The sequence below is a fragment of the Antrostomus carolinensis genome, unplaced genomic scaffold, assembly GCF_000700745.2.
Source record: "Antrostomus carolinensis isolate BGI_N321 unplaced genomic scaffold, ASM70074v2 scaffold47631, whole genome shotgun sequence".
NCBI classification, from domain to species: domain Eukaryota; kingdom Metazoa; phylum Chordata; class Aves; order Caprimulgiformes; family Caprimulgidae; genus Antrostomus; species Antrostomus carolinensis.
In genome coordinates, this window is record NW_010297107.1 from 1 (window position 1) to 13,081 (window position 13,081).

Here is a 13,081-nt window from a genome sequence, read left to right on the forward strand (position 1 = left end):
GTGGGACGGTGTCAAACGCCTGTAGCAAGTTTAATAACTTAGAAGTTTGAATTAATTTTCTTGTTAAGGCAGTAACGTAACATACTGCTATGGGCTTAAAAAGTATAGGAGGTGTGTAGGTAACAAGTAACTGTAGGCTTGAGTTTAGATTTTTTTGTACTAAACTTCCTATGTACTGTACAGTAGGCAATCTATTGTTGTAATGTCCTGAGCTGAGACAGAGCATCTTTCCAAGTAAAACTTTACCTTGGTTTCTTAAAACAAACTTCCTTGGCTGTTGTGTGAGGAAAAATAATTCTGATTGCTTGCATCTCTTGCTCTTTTGTAGGCTCCTCAATGGCTAGAAAGTGATTCCTGTCAGAAGTGTGAGCAGCCTTTCTTCTGGAATATAAAGCAAATGTGGGACACAAAGACATTAGGGTTGAGACAGGTGAGATCTCTGGTTTGACTGTTTAGCTGTACCTAAGCACTTAAGCAAAATGCAAACAGAAAACCACTAACGCTGTTAAATCTTTTAAACTGTGGTATTTTTGCTGCTTTGAAGTGAGATCTTCTTGAGAGGTCACAGCTTCTAGGCAGCACTAACAAATTTCCAAGTTTGATGGAAAGTGTTGCATCAAACTTCTGTCATGGGGCAAAGCAAGCTGTGTTGGGAGTGCTCTGGATTTCTCTGAATATTTCTGTGCCATGGAGCTGTGGAGCAGCTAATCCTCAAGTGTTGTGTAACTGGCACACAGTGCCCCATAACTGAGCAAATTGCAGCCTAACATGTTGTTGGGTACTCAGTTCAGCGAAGCAGTGATGGCCCTGCTCTTACTGGGCTAGAATGTGAAAGCTTTACAGATAGCTTTCTTCTTGGAGGAACTGGACGGGCAAAAAGACACTAATTTCTTTCTGGCTTTCTTAGACTGTTACTTCCTTGGTTGCTTGTTCAACCCTCTTTTTCCCCTGCTCCCAGAAGGAGCTTGCAAAAGGAGAAGAGGGTGGACTGGGAGAATATGGAGGTAAACCCATTAATGGCCAAGACTGTTCAGAACTCCAGAGTCTTTGGTTGGAGTAGTAGAAGACTTCCTAACAGCTTGCTTCTTAACAGGTTGCAAAACAAGCTGTGGTGGTGTTGTTCAGTGAATACTTGGTAATGTGGTCAAGTGGCACAATATAGTGATTTTTTTTTTTAATTTGTGTTCTTCTTCCATGAAGCATCATTGCAGAAAATGTGGGCAAGCTGTGTGTGGCAAGTGCAGTACCAAACGGTCAAGTTACCCAATCATGGGATTTGAGTTCCAGGTCCGTGTCTGTGATTCCTGTTTTGAGTCAATCAAGGATGAAGAGTGAGTATTAAAGAGTAATAAACTAAAGTAACACTGCTGAGGTGCAGAAACACTTGTGCTTGTTCCACATCCACACACAAAGCTACACAAACGTGCCAAGCTGACTCTGCTAATAGGCCACCTTTGCCTTGAGTACTCAAAGCACTACAATGGCAGAGATCCCTCCACTGGCTCTGCAAGCTGATTTGCATCAGATGTGGTATTACAACTTTTTTATCCACTTTTTTTCTTCTCTTCCATGAGCCCAGATCTCAAGTTGAAACATATTTGTCTCAAGATTTCTCTTTAGGTAAAGGCTATTGATTGCACTTAAAATTGCTAAATGGGTGACTGACAATGCATCACGGCTTCCAGGATGTGTATGCGTTAGTTCATCTACACTTACTGAAAACAGTTTCTACAGGAATATTCTTCACAGCCAAACTGTATTTTCCCCATGCAAGCAAATGGGGCTAAACATCATTTTTAGCAATGAAGGAACTCCTTTTTTTATCTCAATATGAACAGCACTTCACTGTTGTCACCACCTTGGACACTTGGAGTGCTAAAGGACCAAAGTAATCAGATGCAAATTTGGGTTTTTGGGGGTTTTTTGTGGATTTTTTTTTTGTTGGTCTTTTTTGTTGGTGGTGTGTGTTTGGTTTTTTGTTGTTGTTGGTGGGGGTGTGTGTTTGTTTGGGTTTTTTTGAAAAAGAGAGGTGCTGTGCCCTTGTTGACTCACTATAGCCAGCAGGAAAAAGTGTGACTGGGCTTGACTTTATAACCAAGAGTAGAATTATTTACTAATGCAGTGTCCTGCTTTTGCTCTATTGTTATTAACAGTCAGACTGCAGAAGGCCAGAAAATGTCACACCTGTATAACTGCACAATCAATGCCTTAGCATGACTTGCTAATTTAATTCTGTCCCCTTTAATATGGCATTGCAGTTCTCAGGACTGATTTATTAGTACTTGAGCAACTTAATTTTCTTGTAAGTTTATTCTGCACTGCTATAATGATGCCATCAAGCTTCATCTGATGGCTGGCTTTCATTTGAATTGTTCTGGTACAGCCGTACTTCCTTGGCAACCTTTCATGAAGGAAAACACAACATTTCACACATGTCCATGGACATCTCCAGAGGGCTAATGGTGACTTGTGGGAGCGACCGGATTGTGAAGGTATTCCTGTGCCTCTTTCCTGCATTTATTAGAGATATTTAATAGAGACCTAATGTTTGTATATACTTTTTTTCTTTCTGACAGCTATTGCTACAAAGCTAATGGTTGTAGACAGCAAGAATCCTATTTGTTGCAAACTGTTTTTCCTGCAGCTGAATGAGGAAATGACCTGTAACTCCACAGGAGTATGGAGTATAGCTGTTAGAACTGGTTACTCTTGGTGTCCTCTGGACAAACAAAGCAGGCATCAGCAGTAGGCGATTCTGCCAATGGGATTAAAGACACAGACATGATGAAATGTGCAGGCTTCCTTTACTCTGAGCTCCCTGGCTTCTTGGAGTGCTGCCACTAAAAGCCCTGGTTATGGGACAGCGACATGGCAATCAGACTGATGTAGAATCTTGCTGTGTTTGTTATACATCTGCTATGCATGTCAGAACTGAGACTGTTCCAGTCTGTCCCTGTTTTTCTGTAAGCATGTTTATAACAAACTGCATAACACTTTTTAAAACAGACCTACAGAGAACTGTGAAAAGAGTCTCTTGAGCCCTAAGTTTAGCTTTTGGTTTGTAAGGCTGATGTAAGTCTTCATGACATTTTCCTCAAGTATAGTTTAAAACGATTAGTTACTTTGTGTCCAAGGAGGTCTTTATGTTTGCTTCTGTGCCTATTACAGAAATACTACTTAGGTCTTATAATAATGCTATGTAATTCTCCACAATATTTTCTTCCAGATCTGGGACATGACACCAGTAGTTGGTTGCAGCCTTGCAACTGGCTTCTCTTCACGCTGATCTCGTACCTGACAGGTTTATGCACCTTATGTACAGCAATATGCACCGAATGAATGGAATCCTTCTTAAGAGTATTACCGCAAACACTGGTTGCTTGATTCTTCTCCTGCTGCTGTTCCACGATGGACAGTCACCTTTGTAGAGCACAGCTTTTCCGTTGGGCTCACCAGGAGTCTCCTTGGTGTGGAAGTGCAGTTTTGCAGCCTCTTGGACTAACATAAAATGGCTTACCTGCAATATGACACCTTGGTGAAAGGACCTGTTGTTTCTCGGTTTACATATGTAGTGTTAACAATGTGCTATCTCTGCTGATATATCTTGTACAGATACCTTGTAGCTAAAATATTATCCGAGTAAAATGAGTGTAGTAAATTAAATTTGTGCAAATAGTAAAATAAGCAGTTCTGTAGAAATACTTTTGAGCAGTCACTGTCTAAACTGTCTCCAAAAGGTATGTTGGTTATTCCTATGGAAGGAGGAGATACTTCAAGGTGGCAGGTAGCTTCTTTCAGATGAGATAGTAAGAGAACCTTTGATCACACAAGATTTCCTTTATTGGCTTTCTTGAAATGTTTGTCTTGAAGTTCAGTTATTAGCAAAATCACTTTTGTGGGACAACTGTTCTGTTGAGGTAGCTGGTGAGTCTTCGAACAATTCTAGGCTCTTTAAGTAGTGTTTTAGCATAGCTAATAAACTTCTGTAGTTCTTACAAAAATGTGCAGCCCAGCTACTCTACAACAGGATGTAGGTATGAGCCGTATACTTTGACAGCCCTATAATGCTGTGAGAATGGGAAGCTAAACAAATCTGCCTTGTTAAAAGTAATGGCTAAGGTAAAAATGGCCAGCTAAATTTTAGAGACTTTTGCCTGTGGAAAGGCTGATTTTTCTTTAGTGGTAGGGAACCTGTCTCTGCTGAAGTGCAGCATAAATTCAAATACTGCCTTGGTGTTGCTTAAAACAGATAAATACTGAGCAATAATTACTGAGGTACAGAACAGCTGCTTTTTTTTCCCTGCACCTAGGTCTGTTAATCCTGAGATAGCTGTATCGATCCTTTCCTGTTTCAAAGCTGAGAAGTATGAAGAAAAGCTGGGAGGCTTTTATGACTGTGCCTTTGGCACATACAGGAAATAACTAGTGAGATATTGTCAATAATTTGGTCTGTCAGTTGTGTGAATTCCCTACATGTGAACACTATAAGGAGAACTTATTTTGGAACTTTGAAAGCTGAGGCAATGTGTCACAGAGTTTAAACTTGATTTTTCTGAAACAGATGCACATGTGGGCAGGTCAGCTGGCCTGGAATAGGTGGTGTTGCACAACTGTCAAAGATAATGGGCTCTTTCTGGCAGAGGACTTAAGGGTTAGACTGTCTTTATTTACAGCAACAATGAAGCGGTGCTATGGGTGTTAGTGAATTCAAGTCCTGGGTGTGTAATTTGACACTAATAATCTGCATGGGACCATGCTGTGGGCTGAAGTAGATGAAGATCATGGTATCGTTAATACGTCGTGATACACTTGCATTTTAAGCCAAAAAGCTGATAGTCCCCAAAGGGCGTTAGAATCCAGCATTATGTTAGTTACTGTTATTTTGGATCTGTCTTTGTCTGCCTTTCCATGGACCTTCTCTGGAAGTTTAACGAAGAGTTTTTTAATTTGCTAGGCTTACTGGGCCACTGAAGAATAAACAAATTCCTCTTTTGTGGGAATCCCAAAGCTTGTCTTGCCTTCAGTTTGGGATTTAACACTTGACACATTGATTTAATTCATCCCTTGCTACATGTTGTATAGCTTATGTTTTTTGTGAAGGCTTGTTTCTAAGCTATTGAGAGAAAATCAGCTTGTACTGGAAAAAAGTTGCAGCTTTCTGCTCTAAAGGCAGAAGCTTCTTCACCCTTGTAAATTAGGGTGGTTGAGGGGGTGAATAAGCCCTGATAATGCTCTGCATTCACTTTCAGACTTCTTTCTGTCTGGCTCTGGAAGAGAATGAAAGCCTTCTTGCTCGTAGTGTGTGAGGCAGAACATGAATTACATTGCTAGAACTGTTTAAGGTCCTGTTGTGGTAGGTGAGGAGGATCTAGGATCATGAGTTAAGCTGGGAGATTGATGTAGATGTGGGATGAATAACATGTTTTTCAAATCATATGTCCTGAAACTTACACCAGTGATACTGAGGTGTAACTCCTTTGCAGCTAGCACTCCTGAGCTTCGGCTTTTTTAGTTCTGACTCGTCAATGTGCCCCTTGCTCAGCATGCAGTTCCTCCCTTTCCCTGTGAATACTTTCTCTGCTTCTTTACGTTGCGGTTTTGCCACTAGATAATATATTCTCTACTACATATTGTTAAACCTAAGGAATCTCTTTTCTATGATTGATGTACTCAAAGATAGTGTCAGTTCAGATATTACAGGACAATTACGGCTGCTAAATCATTAGTCATTTAAGTATACGCCTGGTATTGAATGAGTAATGCTTACAAACCACTAAAGAGAAGTGTTTTTGTTTATAAACAACTATTTTGAAGGCACATACTCTCTCATGAAACTGAACATACTTCAACTATGTCAACTCAAGTGTGCAATTACTGAGAAGGCTTGATTTGAAGCATTACTAATCTCGCTTGTATAACCTCCCTCATTGGGGCAGGGAAGGGGAGCAAAGGGTACTAATATGTGCTAATTCTTTACTAGTTGTATTTCTGTACCCTGCATAGTTAAGAGATGCTAGATAAATCTGTCCCTTGCTCCTTGTCTGTTTTTTAAACTTTGATTACATGTACAATAAAATATTTCTTGATATTCACTTAGTCTATTTGGATGATCCATCTTTTCTTCCATTCTGTGAATGCCCAACCCCTATTATATGCTCTAGCTCCTCCTTTCCATGGCCCATGTCCAAATTCTAGGTTGGAGGGAGGGCTTGTTACATTTGTTGTATTGGAGCTGAATGAGCTGCAGCCAGGGGGGTTAAAGGCCCGTGAGACAAACAACTGCTGCGTAGTCCCAGCTAGGAATGTGAAACCCTATCCTGTGTCCTGCTTGCCAGCTCATATAGACCTCTTCTCTGATTCATCTGGTTCCCCTTCAGAGGTCTGCAAAGGTGCTTACAACATAGAGTACCAGAGGATCAGCCCCTTCCCTGAGATCACTTGGACCTGTCTGAGGTATTTGAGAAATACTGATTTATGCAGATGGGGTGAGCAAAGTCTCCAGTATGGTATATACAGAGGGGACAAACTGCAGCCACAGGAGGTGGTTACGCTTGTCTCATGATACTTTCTCACAGAGAAAGGATGGGGACAAGCTGTGAAGCATCCTCATCCCCTCACAGTTACTCACAGCCTTCACAAGCTCAAATTCAGCACTAGCTGGCTTTGTTACACTTGGAATGCCTGAATGTAGGCCTGTTAACAGTGAAATACCATGATTAAACTCTGCAGAAAAGAAAGAATTTCTGCCGCCTTAACATTTTAAAAAAAAATTCTTGTCATCAGCTAACCATCTTTCAGTGAGTTGCAACGTGGCCTTTGAAGGCTTTCTCTGCTTTTTGCATGGGTATAAGGCAAGCCTTCTCAACAGTCTCTTAAGTGACTGCTGCTCGATGATCCCCCAAAGTTTTATGCCCCTTTGGAGAAAGTAAGGGCATGGTCTCTAGGTAGCTGTGTGTGGTCTACTAAACTATTAATATGTAAAAGCTAATAGTTGAACAGATTAAAAAACAGTGTTATTGGGTTTATCACTTCACAATGGAAGAAAGTTTCAAATAATACCAGTAATAAAATCTATACAATTTATTTTTCACAAACTTAAATATAAAATATTTTATCAAATAAACTGAAATATATGGGGTCATTAGAAACTTTCCTTTCTGCTCCTATAGCACGAGCCTTTTTCCCTCCAACATACAAGCAGCTCAGACTTGCCATAACTAATTGCCTTCCAACTCAATTGTGTACCCAGCATCTCTTACCAGTTTTACTATATAAATCTGTGCTCACACAAAGAAGTTGAACTGTATTCTTTTACTTACTCTCAATGTGTTATACTATTTTGGGTGAGATTGACTGGCTTGTCTGCAGAATATTTGGTATATTCATTCCTAAATTTATTTTTGTCACAAAGATATCATGGGTTGCCTTACATCTAAGAGTTATAACCGAATTACTAAGTAAGTCGTGTCAATTTTGTTCACAAAGGCACTGGTGCTATGAATCATCTTTTCTGTGAGACATCCAGAGGCTTAGGTATCTCTTAGGATTTATCTAGCTCAAAACCAAGATAAATAAATGTAGAAATACAGGTTGACTATAGGATTGTCCATCTGTATTTTTGTCTGTGGTCTTTCTACTTTTCCTCTGCAATGCTTTATATTACCCAGTTCTTCAGGAAACTGGCTTGCAAAAACAAATGTCATGGGCATGAATGCTTTTCTCCCCTTTACCTTGTCCATAGGGAAAGACACAGAACAGGGTTTAATTTGGTCCTAGCTTTGCTATGATAGCTGTCTTTCAAATAAAAAAGATACCATGACTCTCGCTCTCTATATTGATTTTTCTTTCTGAAGCCTGTTTTCCTTATGGTTTCAGCTGTGTTCTCTAAATCTATATGCATGTATCTGTCAAAACTCTTTAAGTCTCCATGAACTGAAGTGCACCCCTGTGTTGCTGATCAAGAGTGGGCACTGCTTGCTGATGTTCCTTGATGTTGCTGCTAAGCCATACCTGTTTTTCTGTTCTAGTACCATCCTTAGTCTTTTCTCTGTCCTCATTCATTTCTTCTTCTTTCTCTCTTAGTTTATGGCTCCTTCTCCTGGTTTCCTCTGCAGCAGCATGTCCGTGTTGGAGTCTGGCTCCTCGAAACGTGTGATAGCAGCTCTTGAAGCAGAACTGCATTGCTTTGCCTGAGCCTCCTGATCTGTAAGAGTGAGCTGGTCTTGCCGTGGCTGAATTAAGGATGACTGAAGCAGCAGATGTGGAAGGTGAGTGTCTTTTAGGAAACAACCTGTTGCCTCATCCTCTGTTACAAGACTCCCTCCCATTAAGCACCCATAGCAATGCAGCCGTAACTTACTCTTCTGTTTGCTACAGCCTTTGCAGATTGGAAAAGAATACTGCAAAAACCAGTACCTCTTACAACCCTGACTGTGCAGTGTCCTAGCTAAGTGTGGACCCCAGAGTTTTTAATCTTGGTGACTGGTAGGGAAGGTCTGGGATCAACAGGGCTGTCAATAGGACTTAGTTTTCAGAGAATGTCAGGGTGATTTCTGTAAGGGTAGAGAAATGTTGGTGTCTGTGGGACATTCAATGTAAAACTTTTTCTCATAGGCATTATCTAAAAGAGGGAAACAAGGCTGTAAATTGTGTTCATTACTGTCCTTTTATGGAAAAGAAATGCTGGGAATATAAACATGCTAACAGGCAGCGAGGGATGTTTTGGTCCTCCTACTCCAGAACAGCAGTTCTCTTGTTGTATGGTGTGAGTTTACCAGCTGAGCTCTCTGCTGTTTCAGAAGCATGATCTGAATGTGCTTAGATTTTACAACCAGGATGGAAAGAGGAAAAACATGAAATAAACTGAGGGAAGGTAGAGAGGGCAGTGTGGTTAAAGCATGCAGAGCCTTGATTTAAGGGATCATAAAGGATACTATGGATCTAATAGCTGTTAATCCAGTTGAACACAAGAGGGCTACAATAACACATTTTCTCTTGATCGAAAGAGGATTCTGGATGGAGCTTTATTAATGTATCTACCTTTTGGCCTGCTCTTTGTTTTATACAGCTGGGAAATGAAATAAAATGCTACTTGACACCCTTTAAGTACTTCTGTACACCTATTACTTCAGTACGGGCTATAAGGATTTGAGACTGCTATTTTTAACACTTTTCTAGTACTACAAACTGCTTAAATGTTGAGACTACTTACTGAACATGCTATTGTTGCTGATAAGGTACTAAAATGTGTGGCACAGATACATAATTCAGTATGTTCTCTAGTTATATGAATGCTTTGTTCTGCACTTAAATAGTGGAGAATCCAGATTGCATGAGCAAATAAGGAAAAGGGAACATATGAAAAGCAGGGGAAGATTGTCTGGAAAAGTACAAACCCCTGCCTAGTAACCAAGAACAAGTGTTAGATCGCTTCTCTATTGATCCAAAGTGCAATTAAAAGCTATCTCCTGCAGCTGAATTTAGATCGGGCTTTTAAAGTTTTCTCTTTCCCCTGTGGACCTAGTATCAAGTGGAAAAAAACTTGCACAGCAGGTCTGTAAAATTGGCAAGTGGAGTGTGCATCAGCCTCAACTCCTTGGTTTGCACAGAGCTCCTTATCTGAAGTAGTCTGTGGCTCTGTGTGCCTGGCAGCAGCTCAGTTTAGGTGCTGAGAAGCAACACCAAGGCATTCACTGGCTAGAATCAGTGTAAATAGCCAGTGTTCTGCTTCATTTGTTGTGGCACCCAATGTCAGTAAAAAGGCTTCTTTCTGCAATAAAAAGGTGGGGCTTTTTTCAGAAGGAAATTTTTTTACAGTGTTTTAGAAGGAAGTGAGAATGTTGTATTTTGTTCTCTCCCTGCTGTTCTTACAGCAGTAGTTCGTGTCTCTTAATTGGAGCTGTCAGGATTTGTTTGTTTCCCTGGAAAAGTACATGAATATAACTTCCCAATCAATTGTAAATCATTAGTGAAGGTATAGCTTTACTTATATGGTCCAGGATTAGCTTCTGTATAAAGCCTGCAGAGATTAGGAGGGCCTACAACAAAGCTTGTGGCAGGTTTAGGACTCCATCATGGCATCTGACATTTTAGCAATGACTTCTTGGCAAATGAATAATGTCCAAACTCGCCAAAACTTATACCTAGGAGCTAGAGAAGCTCTTACCAGCAGCTGTAGGCACACAAGGCTCACTGAATCCACTGTAACTGGTGTGAACATGTTCTACTTTTGAATGTGATAGACTACTAGAAGAGTGGAGTAAAAGCAGAGAGGATGCAATATCCAGTAGCAGTAAAAAGATGCTTGCCTCACTTACAAGCCTTTTCACAGGCCCCTCAAGAAAGGATTAAGAGCATTTTCCTTCAGGCACAGACAGAAGCCAAAAGAAAAGGGTCTGAAAGCCTTTTGCAGCCCTGTTTTGAGTTAGAGAAGTAAATTTGCATTACTTTGAAAGCTTTTGTGTTCACATTAATTAACTGGGCCTACAGGAAAGACCTGAAGGAGCCCATGGTATGGCGTTTTTCTGGTATAAGATCACCCCACCAGTTCACCTGGCACAACTGTATACCACAGCTGCCCTCCCCTGCTCCCATTGCTGTGTGACACTGATAGCTATGACTAGTTCCTACCTGGGAAGTTTGTGCTATCTTCTTTATCATAACATTATGCAGGCACACAGTGCTAGTGGCGGGGAGGGGAGAATTCCAACTCCTTACCACTTCTAGTTTGCCAGTCATTAAGTACAGGCTGGCTTTCTGTGCTGGAAAGCATTTAATTTAGGCACAATCCTGTATCTGCAGCCCTGTTTTCTGTAGGGCAGCAAAATTCTCTCTGCTCACCTGCAAGATTGGCCATAATGGGTTGATGTTGGGCGCTGCTTTTAATGTGCACTGTATGCGTGATGTGTTTGCTGCTGCTGCTGCTTTTTTTTCTGATGTACTTGCAAAAACACAGAAGCAGCAGGCTAGTTCTCTTGAGTTCATGGGCCTAATTAGGGAAGGTCTTTTTATAGAGAAGTGAGACTATTGGGAAATGGTTGTTAAGCAAAAAAATGTTATTGTCCGTCACAGGAGTAAATGACATAGCTAGGTAAAATGTAGGCTGCTGAACAGAGTTGTTTTAATGAAACTTTTTTTTTTGGCAGAGGGAGGAGGTTGAGGTGTGGGGGAGTGAGGGGAATGTTCATCCCTTAATTTCAAACTCATTTTGGAGATGAAAGTGTTGATGCCTCACATCTCTAGTAAATCTGCACTGTGGTGTCCACATTGTTGCACATTAGAGAAATCCAGTTCCGAGCATTCAGAGAGGTGGCTTTCCCCATGCTGCAGTGGTAGCTGGATACCCATTCACTAACAGCGAGGAACATTTGGGGTTTAAGTGCAGAGCCAGCTCTCTGGCATAGGCCACAGTAGGTAGAGCCAGGGGCTGCAAGGGACAGGAGTGTGACAGTGAAGCCAGGTGTTTGCCTCGTGGGGAAGGCGGCGTGGGTACTCTGGCACTTCTTGTGGCTGGTTTACTCACCCCAGCTATCTTTCAGAGAATCTAGCAAAAGGTTTTGGTCCACTTTAACAGATGCTGACAGCAGTAAGCACGTATTTGGCAGGCTCACTGAAGGCAAGATGGTGCCCCAGCAAAACCAGCGGGCCAGCACTGTCTAGCAGCAGGGCACGGCGTGCGCCGCACCACAGCTGTGCGGTAAAGGGCGAGCACGTTCATGTGGTGTGTAGATAGTGCTGTTTCATGGGCCCGGGATGTGTACTCAGGAAGCAACAGAGGCCAGAGGCAAGCAAGCAAGCAGATGAATTATCAGTGAGATCTGTAGGCAGCTGGGACTCATACTTCTTGCGTTGTGCACTCCAGAAGTGAAACCAGAGCACTTGGCAGCTGGCAGCATCACAGCACAGCATGCATCGTGCTGCTTGGCGGGATGGGCTTGGAGCATACAGAAACCAGAACTGAGCATGCAGCAGTGAAAGGGCTCTATGACCAGCATGTCTATATAGACCAAACTGAAGCTTAAGCAGGGCAGAGAGGAGTATGGTCATGCATGCCTAGGGAAATGTGAAAATTACCTCCACACTGTTAAATGAGCCTAAGGAGCACACCCCTGCATATGCTCTCTGCTCTTGCAAACAAGCATTTCCAGCTGGGAGTGGATTTCAGCCCAGTTGCCCTCTCAGCCATGCCAATTGCTTTTGACTGAGGGACCTCTCCCCCTTTGCTGAAGCCAGAAGCTGAAGAGGGGTTCCACTGGTGTCAGCCATTGACACCACAGTGTCCCTGGAGTCCCTGAGCCCCTTTGGATTTCCCTTTCTCTCTGAGGACTTGGGTGCATCTAGCACTGCAGGCAAGAGCAGGGGCAGCTCTGCCCAGAGTGGATGGGAGCCGTATCCTGAAGCTGGACACACCTTGCTGGGGGCTAGATGCATGCTTTGTGCTGGGGAATGTCTCTCCTTTAGACTGCAAATGTAGGATTTAGATGTCCTAAGTAGTCGCATTTTGTGTTCCTGTGGTAGTTTGCATCTGGATGAGACTCCTGGTAGAGAGCTTGAGAGGCCTTAGGCTTGGATTTAGAGCTTTTAATTCAAGTGCTGAGTCGGTGGATGTTGCACATTCTTTTGGCACCAGCTGCTTATCAGCAAATCCCTGCCAGAGGTTACAGAGATTTGCTGATCTACCGGCAGAGCTGCTCCTGTCTTGCTCTCTCACCCAGCTCCCTCAAGCACAGGTTAGCCAAGCCCAGCCACGTAAGGTATTCAGACTATCCGAGTTTCATTTTGATGGGATGGGCCACGGGGCAGTCATGCCTGTAGCTCTGCCGGTGTCTTCAGGGTAGGAACGCCTGGAAGGAGGGCGGCTAGAGCCAGTGGAGGACATGACCTGTGTTTTTATGAAACTCGGGTTTCGCAGTGCTGAGAAAGGGGCCAGTTGCGCGGTTAACGTCAGGGAGCAGCGCCGCGGAGCGCTGCTGTACTGCCAAAAAACAGGGTTGTTTTTGACAAAAACTGCCCCGTCTCCCTGTCGAAAGCCTGTCTGCCCTCTGGCCCGCGCTCCGCTGTCCCGCTCCCTCTCGCTGTCCCG

General features: G+C 42.5%; 1 protein-coding gene across 1 annotated transcript; it reads left to right on the forward strand.

The window, feature by feature from the left end:
- Positions 1–332: 332 nt before the first annotated feature.
- Positions 333–3,684, forward strand: LOC104519469 (WD repeat and FYVE domain-containing protein 1). The gene is made up of 4 exons (XM_010178476.2): positions 333–430; positions 1,201–1,331; positions 2,384–2,492; positions 3,227–3,684. Exons 1-4 carry the CDS (start codon positions 398–400, stop codon positions 3,284–3,286), a joined length of 333 nt encoding a protein of 110 aa, XP_010176778.2. The 5' UTR covers positions 333–397; the 3' UTR covers positions 3,287–3,684.
- The last annotated feature ends 9,397 nt before the right edge of the window (positions 3,685–13,081 follow it).